A 10,591-nucleotide genomic window follows, 5' to 3' on the forward strand; every position below is an offset into this window, starting at 1 on the left:
CTGCAGGGGCCACAGCTTGGACACAGCAGAGCTGGGACTCGGCAGCCAGGTCTGCGGCCTTCAAACCCTGGGCCTGTGGCTACCAAGCAACGCCTTCACTTCTGGGGTCCTCAGGTAACAAGCACTCCCCACTCTGTGTCTGGGGTGTGAGTATGCATCCAGCCAAGGCTAAGCAGAGGCACTGAGCAAACTCCAGTGTATGGCCTACCATTCAGCTCCCCAGCCTCCAGTTCAAATCAAGGGACTTTCACAAAGGTCGTTTAACTGGATTTTTCTCCCCTCTTCTCCACAGTTTTGTGCAAAAATCTGGCTAAAAGAACTTGGAGCATCTGAATGGTGAACTCAGGTGGAAGTTTTAACTGCAGATAAAGTACCAAAAAAGGTCAGCTCAGCTGAGAAGCACCCCTTCCTACCCACCACGACTTTTCATTCTAATTCGACTGCTTTCAGTCAAGACTCAGCTATCACAGGTTCCAGGTCTCCAGGCGCTTGCTCACCCACCCACTGGAGAGAGAGCTCCTGGGAGTAGTAATGGGTGATGACCAGGTACCCAAAAAGCTCCCAGAAAGGGGTTTCCTTCCTGTGCTCATGACCAATGATAATCCTGGGGAGCCTGATGCCCCAGGTGTCCATCCTTTGATGGTCAGGGCCCCTTTCACTGCCCATCCAGCCCTGGGTTTCAAGTCTCTAGATTCCCACTGGTGGTGATGGTGGTCCACACATTCACTGCCATTGTTAACTCTCTCACACGTCAGTATCAGCAGCATAGGGCTGACATGTGTGCGTGGGCTTTGGACTGAGTGTGGATCCATCTATGTACTAACTGGCTGTGTGACCTTCAGGAGGTGAAACTCCGTAAGCCTGTTTCTTCAGCTGTGAAATGGGCATTATAATCCCAGTCTCCTGGGGACCTACAGGAGACCCCAACCTGGGAAGGAAAGAGTATTTGGTGGCAGTTAACCCACACTTCCCACCCCCTACCTCCAACACCTACCCTCAAAGGAGGACCCTCCCTCTCTTGATGCTCCCAGGCTTAGCTTCCTGGGGATCCAGAATCAACAGCTATTCCTCAGGATCAGCAGATGGAGGCTCTGGGTAGAGAATGCCTGGGGAATGCTGGGGAACTGAAGGTGAACTGAATTGAATGGGGAAGGAGGAAAGATCATTCACATGGTTCTTCAAAGTGATAGATGGTCCTGTAGAGGGGTCAGAGGATGAAGCACTGGATGGGAGGGAAGAGACAATCTAAAGATTGGACAGAGATCCCCAGGGGTCAATGAGGGTGTGATGGGTACCTCTGCAGGATCTCAAGGCGAGGATGCAAAAGGCACTCCCAGGGTTAGGGGTGCCTTGTGTTCAGGACACTGCAGACCACAGCCTCTCCCCTTCCCCACCCAGCCCAAGACATCAGAAGAGGGCAGGAAACACAGGACAGGGGACCGCCCCCAGGCTCTCACTGCGGCCAGGCAGGTTCATCTCTGTTTATTTTTTCAAAACAAAACTAAAAATCATCACTCAAAATATTTGAGGAGATTGCTCAAGTTAAAAGCTTTTCACAGAATTTGCAGTCAGAACATCGCAGACTGGTGGTCAGGAACGAGAGCTCTGCATCCAGCCTCCACGGCTATTCCCTTTGAGCTGCAGTCCAGGCAGTGGGGTGATCATCCCCAGTGGCTGAGGCTGGCAGCATCCACAGATCAGAGACATTCCAGTTTTCTACCCGGCTTCTGCTCAGACCATCCAGCACCTCGAGGGCCCGCTGGGCTCTCTCCCCCATGAGAGTCCACAAACTGTGAGGAAGGCAGCCGGGTCACAGCCCAAGCACTGTCCGCTGTCAGAACGAGGACGAAAGGGCAGGCGGCTCTGGCTCTGCATCTTCACAGGGGAGGGCAAACTCCTCGGGGTCGGGGGCGGAACGCCCTTTCGGTGCCATCATCGCTCGTGTTTAGTGTTGGCTTCACTCCGCTCCAGGGTGAGCCCATTGCCGCTCCGAGGGCCTTCCTTCCTGGGCCAGTCCTTCTCCGTGTAAAACTCCGCAAGCACAGGGCAGTGTTCAGAAGCCACTCCGCCCCAAGACCAGTTATCTGGAATCCAAGGGTTCGTGAGGCCTTCTCTCACTACAGCCCAGTGGCCTGGAGGCAGAGGGAAGACAGACCCAGAGGTCAGGATGCGGGGTGGGGAAGGGCCTCAAGCTGGTGGGTGGAGGCCAACGCTGTATAGTCTGCAAGCCTGGGCTCCCTGACAAGACCCCTCAGTCACCTGGCTTGCCTGTGCAAATGAACTGTCTCAGCCCATTGGATTTCCCAGACAAGTGAGGGTTTGCCAAGGAGGCGCTGAAACTACCCTGGGTCCAGGCCTCCTGCCCATTCGCACACCTCCTGGCACACCACCCCGTCCTTACTTCGCAAACACTTGCAAGCTGACCAGCAAGGGTAAGTATTCAACACAGGGACACAGTTCCCACAAAGGTGTCCAAAGTGAAGGTCCTATTTCACAAAGCAAAGCTGCAAAGGCGGGTGGGAAAGGAGAAAGTTCTACAAAAAGGGTAAAGAAGAGAGAGTTACATAAGTTTATGAGCTAGTAAAGGCATTTTTAAAGTCAAGGTTTAGAAACATGTGAAGCTTAAGGTATGTTTAAGAAACAGGGGAAGCGTCACAGAAGAAAGGACAGAGCAGTTAGAAGCATGGCTGCGGCCCTCAGTGAGAACCGCCCCAGAGAATCAAACGGACCCAGACCTGGGCTCTGGCAGCTTCCCTAGAGGCTGAGATGGTAAAGAACCTATCTGCCTGCAATCAGGAGACCTGGGTTCAATCCCTGGGGTTGGGAAGAAACCCTGGAGAAGGGAATGGCAACCCACTCCAGTATTCTTGCCTAGAGAATTCCATGGATGGAGGAGCCTGGCAGGCTATAGTCCATGGGGTCACAAAGAGTCGGACACGACTGAGCAACTAACTGTGGAAAATTCTGAAAGAGATGGGAATACCAGACCACCTGACCTGCGTCCTGAGAAATCTGTATGCAGGTCAGGAAGCAACAGTTAGAACCGGACATGGAACAACAGACTGGCTCCAAATAGGAAAAGGAGTACGTTAAGGCTGTATATTGTTACCCTGCTTATATAACTTATATGCAGAGTACATCATGAGAAATGCTGGGCTAGAGGAAGCACAAGCTGGAATCAAGATTGCCGGGAGAAATATCAATAACATCAGATATGCAGATGACACCACCCTTATGGCAGAAAGCTAAGAACAACTAAGCCTCTTGATGAAAGTGAAAGAGGAGAGTGAAAAAGTTGACTTAAAACTTAACATTCAGAAAACGAAGATCATGGCATCTGGTCCCATCACTTCATGGCAAAAAGATGGGGAAGCAATGGAAACAGTGGCAGATTTTATTTTGGGGGCTCCAAAATCACTGCAGATGGTGATGGTAACTGCAGCCCTGAAATTAAAACACGCTTGCTCCTTGGAAGAAAAGTTATGACCAACCTAGGGAGCATATTAAAAAGCAGAGAAATTACTTTGCTGTCAAAGGTCCGTATAGTCAACCTATGGTTTTTCCAGTAGTCATGTATGGATGTGAGTGTTGGACCATAAAGAAAGCTGAGCGCTGAAGAACTGATGCTTTTGAAGTGTGGTGTTGGAGAAGACTCTTGAGAGTCCCTTGGACTGCAAGGAGATCCAACCAGTCCATCCTAAAGGAGATCAGTCCTGAATATTCATTGGAAGGACTGATGCTGAAGTTGAAACTCCAAGATTTTGGCCACCTGATTCGAAGAACTGACTCATCTGAAAAGACCTTGATGCTGGGAGATATTGAAGGTGGGAGGAGAAGGGGACAGTGGAGGACGAGATGGTTGGATGGCATCACTGACTTAATGGACATGAATTTCAGTAAACTCTGGGAGTTGGTGATGGATAGGGAGGCCTGGCGTGCTGCAGTCCATGGGGTCACAAAGAGTCGGACACAACTGAGTGACTGAACTGACCTGAACTAAGCAACTAACACCTTCACTTTCAGGCCTGGGTTCTGGTGTGAGTTCTGTTGCCCAGGCAACAGTCCCACGATGGGGGCCACTCCTCCCTGCACCTCGCTTTCTACAGCTGAAGAGCAAGGGACAGATGCAACAGTTTCTAACTTTCCTCCAGCCCTGTCTGCTCAAGCACTTCAGCACCGCCTCCTCCTGCCACCGACAGTGGTGCATTTCTGCAAACTGCATCTCGCCCAGTCTGATGACTGACACTCCCTCTGAGACCCACTTTCTTCATCCTTTTGATTTTCCTATGACACAGTCCATGAGGACACTGGTGCCCAGGCCTGGAAATTCTAGTCCTGAGGATCCAAGCCTTGGCTGCACGTCCTGGTCTCACAGTGGGACTCCAGCATTGGTACTTGATTTTTTTTTTTTAACACTTCTCTGAAGTATAATCTGCAACTATTTGTGTTTAGTAAGGGCCTCTCTGGTGACTCAGACAGTAAAGAATCTGCCTGCAGATTTGAGAGATGGGTTTGATCCCTGGGTCAGGAAGATCCCTTGGGGAAGAGAATGGCTACCCACTCCAGTATTCTTGCCTGGAAAATCACACGGACAGAGGAGCCTGGGGGGCTACAAAGAGTCGGACACGTCCACAACTGATCAACTGACACTTTTCAAACTTATCTTACTCTTCTTATCTTACATCCAAAGACCCTACTGCCGCTTCTGTATTTTTATGACTGTTTCATGACCCAAGGTCTGCTCAGCAAGTGACTGGTTTTGGGGGAGTGCTTTTCAGTGCTGAGGCTACCCACCACACCCTCGTCTGGCAGAGTCCTGCCTAAAGCACTTCGGCATCCTATAGTGATGCCAGGTAACGTGTCAGCTCACCGCCAACTGCTGCTCTGCAGGGTGCTGATGGCATGTGGGTAAACCTCAGGCCACAGCACCCTGTCTGAACATGACAGGGCTTGAGAAATGCTTGCTGAAGGGCGAGGTATCCTTAAAATTAGGCTAAGCTGGGGCTTCCCTGCTGGCCAGTGGATAAGAATCCACCTGCCAATGCAAGGGACATGGGTTTGAATTCTGGTCTTGGGAGATTCCACAAGTCGTGGGGCAACTAAGCCGGTGTACTTCAACTACTGAGCCCACGCTCTAGAGCCCGTGAGCCGCACTCCTGAGGCCCACGTGCCCTGGAACCCGTGCCCTACAAGAGGAAGCGCTGCAGGGAGAAGCCCACTCACCACAACTAGAGGGTGGCCCCTACTCAGCACAGCAGAGAAAGTTCGCAGCAGTGACCCAGTGCTGCCAGTCGATAGCCAGGTCTGCCCCACACGCGTCTGCTTTGTCCCTGATGTAGGTCAGTGAATGCCTTTTACTTAGTTTTCAGAACCCCTTCACTCTTAAAAGTGGCTCTGTGTGAATGATAATTATACAGCCGCCTGAACAGTAACCTCATAAATGCCTGCAGAGGAGGGAAGGTCACTCCTGACTCTCGCTCAAACCAGACAATCGTGAACTGCCAGCTCAGACAGGTGAGTCTCTCTCTGTTTCTGAACAGCACGTGTGCTTTACCTGTGAAAACCTTCTTTAAGCTTTTACTGATCCAGATGTTGTCCAGAGTCTTCGAGCCTTGAGGATTCTTGGTGCTGATGTTGGTAAAGGTGTGTGCGGGGACCAGGTGGTGGAATTTTTCTTTCCTCAAGATATCATAGTCACTGCTGTCTGGCCCCTGGCCAAAATCCCCTAAAACTATCACGTCTTTTTCTCCTAGAAGTGGAAGAAAGAAATTCAGAAATGTAAGAGGTGGTGGGAAGTTAACCCAACACTGACCACCACTCATTTAAGTAGGATCGTGAGTGTCTGATTTGACTCTCCAGGATTAGGACTGTGGCATGGTTCTTATTCTCCCAGTTCTTCCAAGTTCCTTGTGCAATACCCCCTCACTGCCCCCCACCCTACCCCCAAGCTTCCAGAGTAGGTTAGTGACACATTTGGTTAGTGTGATGTCAACGTCACCTCTGTTCTGGATGATGGGTTCCGAATCTCATAGCACAAAAAGGCCCTAAGGGTCTTGCCCAGATCGTTAACAAAAGCTCAACAAACATTTATTGAGCACAGAAGGAAGCCCGAGTGAAGACACAGGAAGAAGACAGTCATCGACAAGCCGAGGAGAGGCCTCAGAAGGAACTGACCCTGCCAACACCTTGATCATGGACTTTCCAGCCTTCAGGACTGTAAGAAAATAAATGCCTGTTGTTTAAGCCATCCAGTCTGTGGTATTTTGTTATGGAACTAAAGTATTTTCAACATCTCTCTCAAACTCTAGTTTGATTTACAAGAGTAAGTGGGATAGTTATGAAGTATTTTCCAAAGTGAGGAGACATTCAGAAAAGGACAGTGGGACCCAGCTTGGCTCCCTGGGATTCCCGTCCACTGCCTGACCATCACTTCCTGTCTCGAAGTTCCCCTCAGGGGAGCCACATTATCACAGGGAGAAACATTGCAAGGAAAGCTTTAAAGAAAGCAGTTCATAACCAAGGGCCAAATGCATCTGAGACACTCAACAAATCTTCATGGACTTGAATACGCGTCAATAACAAGGGCTGCTGCTGCTGCTAAGTCGCTTCAGTCGTGTCCAACTCTGTGTGACCCCATAGACGGCAGCCCACCAGGCTCCCCAGTCCCTGGGATTCTCCAGGCAAGAACACTGGAGTGGATTGCCATTTCCTTCTCCAATGCATGAAAGGGAAAAGTGAAAGGAAAGTCGCTCAGTTGTGAGATTAAGAAATCTAAAGTGAAATGACATAAGCCACCAGCAGAGGGCACTCACGTTCTGCACGTGACACCCTCTCCCAGGGGTCCTGAGGGAGGGAAGGGGATGGAAGGAAGCCTTTCCTGCAGCCATTGTATGACCAACAGAGAGGCAACTGTGACCCGCATGCTAGATCCTAACAACCCTGGCACCCAAAGCAAGGCGAGCCCAACTAAGCTGGTCTTGAGAAATCAGTGCGAACTTTCAACAGGAAAGTCAACTTATGAATAATACTAATAACAACTCCTATGAGGCCAGTGTTAATGACCCTCCACTGAGTCGTCACCGTGTGCTGGGGACCTCTTGCAGGTAAGAAGCTGAGGCTCTAACCAAAGCCACCAAGCCCTCAAATCCAGGACAAAGAGCTAGGATGGAAAAGCCCCACACGCTTGGGACAGAGCCTGCTGCCTGTGGTGAACGAAGCAGGAGGAAGACTGCACAATTAAGGTGCAACGTAGTTTTTAAAAGGAATGAATAGAAAGATGTACCTTTATTAAATTTCAAGGAAAACTTAGGAAAGACTGAGACAAAAGGTTTCAATATAATGACAGGTTTTCATTAGGATACAAACATGAAATATTTGAGCCAAAAGAAGACAGTTCTGGGGTTTTTCCTGGTGGCTCAGTGGTAAAGAATCCACTGGCCAGTGCAAGAGACATGGGTTCAATCCCGGTCTGGGACGATCCCACATGCCACAGGGCAACTAAGCCCGTGTACCACAACTGTTAAGGCTATGCTCTAGAGCCCAAAAGCCACAGCTGATGAAGACTGCACACCCTACAGCCTGTGCTCCACAACAAGAGAAGCCACCGCAACGAGAAGCCTTTGTGCTGCAACTAGAGAAAGCCCATGTGCCACAATGAAGACAGCACTGACAAAAAAAAAATATATATATATATATATTCTTTTAAGAAAAGAAAATTCTGAACCCGGGAGAGATGCTGGTGTCAGGCGTCAATAAACCGAGCTCTGTGTAACTTCGGGAATGAAAATAATGGCTCATTTTCAATTGGACTATCCAGGTTTCTTACAACTCATCTACTTCGGTTAAAGCAGTTTAGTGATGACATGGAGACACTCCCTGCCTCTGACAACCCACAGATGTGCAGGGCCCTAAATTCTCCTAGGAAGCTGTCCTCCAGGGTGGGCTCCACAGTTACCCACTGCGTTTCTAGGAGTTAGGGCTTCCCAGGTGGCCCTAGTGGTAAATAACGTGCTTGCCAATGCAGGAGACCCAGAAGATGCAGGTTCGACCCCTGGGTCAGGAAGATTCCCCTGGAGGAGGGCATGGCAATCCACTCCAGTATTCGTGCCTGGAGAATCCCACGGCCAGAGGAGCCACCTGGCAGGCTACAGTCCCTGGGGCCACAAAGAACCAGACACTACTGAGCGCACACATTTTCCAGGAGTGAAGGGATAATATCTGGGGCTGACTTCCTCAGAGTCCTAGATTTATAAAGTATCAGTGACAATAGCAGGAGCCTGGCCCCACTAGGGGTAAGTCTTACTCACATGCCAAGCATGACCCTGCCTTGTTTGACTCTTGCTGAGTTCACAGAGCAGGCCCTGGGGGGCGGGGGGCAGTGTGAAAGAAGAAAATTCCATCAGTGGATGGGCACCCCACCCTCGGCCCTCACTGACGTCAGTCAACCTGGGTGCACGTTCCAGACAAAGGTGGAAAGGCCCAGAGTTTGCTAATCAAGTCGACTGTTTGCTCTGATAGAAAGAAGCCTGTGGAATAAAGTTCAGTCTTTGTTTGAGCCAAACCACCTCTGCTCATCGATTTGCCCAAGCTGCCCCTTGGGCAGGCCGCAGCACTTCCTGATTCCTTGGCTCTGCCGTGTCACCAGTTAACAATAGGCTGGACGTTAGTTAAATGCAGGGGGACATGGGGACATGAGTCACTGTCCTTACTGGGCACGTCAAGGCTGAGCCAGACTGTGGCTCAATCGTCCCTGGCAGCTTGAAACAATACACTGCCCAGGTCTTCTGACAAATACCTGATCCCTACCAGAATATCCGAAAAGACAGCAGGGCCTATGGTTATCAGAGAAGTAAGGGACTGGCCCATTCCCTTCCTCCTTCCATATAAAGCAAAAGTTTGAAATCAAGAACAACAGAAATGTCCAGAGTTTTAAAAGCTGTCAAGTCATCCTTCATAATGGGTTAGAGTCTAGCCGTGGGTGAACAACCTCCCACATGGTTGCTCCTTGGATGAAGTACCTTGACTTAAACAGCTTTCTGACTTTTTTTTTTTTTTTTAGCCCAAAGACTCATAATTTAAGGAGAATGCTGTTCACAGCACATCCTGGTTTGAAATGTAAGCTGTACCTCAATGTTCATAAAATCATTATCCATAACAGCCAAAAGATGGCAATAACCCAAGTGTCCATTGACCGACACATGGAATGGTATTTGGCCATAAAAATGAAAGGAAATTCTGATGTATACTACAAGCCATAAAGACATAACATAAGAGAAATAAACTGGCCACAAAGGGACAAATATTGTACGGTTCCACTTAGATGAGATACCTAGAGAGGTCAAGTTCACAGAAACAAAGTAGAAAGGTGACTGTCAGGGTCTGGGAGGGAAGGGAATTTGTGTTTAATGGGCACAGAGTTTCAGTCTGGGAAGATGAAAAAGCTCTAGTGATGGATGGTGGTAATGGCTATAAAATAATGTAAATATACTTAAAACCATTATTATAAAATAACGTAAATATACTTAAATATACTTTAAGTTACAAGTAACTTAAAAATGGTTAAGATGGTAAGTCTCATGTCATATATATTTTACCATGATAAAACTCTTTTCAAAACGAACAATCTTTGAACTATCTCTGTAGCCAAATCTTCATAAATCACCTTGTGGGGGGCCAATTTAACAAGGGAAAAAAGGCTTAGCAAGCTAGGAATACGGATTAAGACTCTAGAATACAGAAGAGAACTGCAGGCCTCCAGCTGTGAAACCTCACCTGGAGAAGCTCAGTGCTCTGAAAACAACAAGCCAAACTGACCACAGCCCAGTAAGGCAATGGCAGCCCACTCCAGTACTCTTGCCTGGAAAATCCCATGGACGGAGGAGCTTGGTAGGCTTCAGTCCATGGGGTCGCTAGGAGTCGGACACGACTGAGGGACTTCACTTTCACTTTTATGCACTGGAGGAGGAAAGGGCAACCCACTCCAGTGTTTTTGCCTGGAGAATCCCAGGGACGGGGGAGCCTGGTGGGCTGCTGTCTGTGGGATCGCACAGAGTTGGATACTACTGAAGCGACTTAGCAGCAGCAGCAGCAGTCTTTACAGCCGTGTCAACTTTCAACTCTTCCTCCTTGTAAGCCACACACAGCAAATGTTTGGTATTATTGGGGGCAGAGCTGGAAAGCAGAGTCCACCTGTCTTCTGAAGTTCTGCTCTTTTCAGTGTTCTCTTGATCCCCCTCAACTCATGTCTGCTGAGCCCCTACCATATCCTGGGTCCTTCATGAGAAGGTCACCCAGCCCTGGGCACCCTGTGAGGTTAGCACTGTCAGCCCCTGAAGAGTGCTGACCTCCCAGACATCCTACCACCACTGAAGGAGCCAAGATTCAAGTCCAGTGTTTCTGTCATTTCAGGGCTCTGTCAGCAAGATCTGCAATCCACCAGGAAGGAAAGGACTCATCAGGGCTTCCCCACTCCCCTCGTCACCAACTCTCTTTCCCAAGAAGAGCAGGTGTACACCTTCAGGGGACACCACCACGGGAGCACACGGGGGGCAGTGGAGCCCATGATGAGGGGCAGTGGAGCCCATGATGAGGG

At 49.4% G+C, this 10,591-nt stretch overlaps 1 protein-coding gene across 2 annotated transcripts in view; it reads right to left on the reverse strand.

Annotated features, from left to right (window-relative positions):
- Positions 1-1,425: 1,425 nt before the first annotated feature.
- The window catches only part of EEPD1 (endonuclease/exonuclease/phosphatase family domain containing 1), a 123,029-nt gene continuing 113,863 nt past the window's right edge, over positions 1,426-10,591 (reverse strand). For both annotated transcript variants that reach the window (XM_040260190.1, XM_040260191.1), the window contains exons 7-8: positions 5,555-5,749; positions 1,426-2,132 (exon numbers count right to left, since the gene is read on the reverse strand). In XM_040260190.1, the coding sequence (XP_040116124.1) occupies positions 1,933-2,132; positions 5,555-5,749 (395 nt within the window). In that variant the 3' untranslated portion in view covers positions 1,426-1,932. The remainder of the gene's footprint in view (positions 2,133-5,554; positions 5,750-10,591) is intronic.

This window comes from Oryx dammah, unplaced genomic scaffold (assembly GCF_014754425.2).
Source record: "Oryx dammah isolate SB20612 unplaced genomic scaffold, SCBI_Odam_1.1 HiC_scaffold_18, whole genome shotgun sequence".
In the NCBI taxonomy this organism is placed as follows: Eukaryota; Metazoa; Chordata; class Mammalia; order Artiodactyla; family Bovidae; genus Oryx; species Oryx dammah.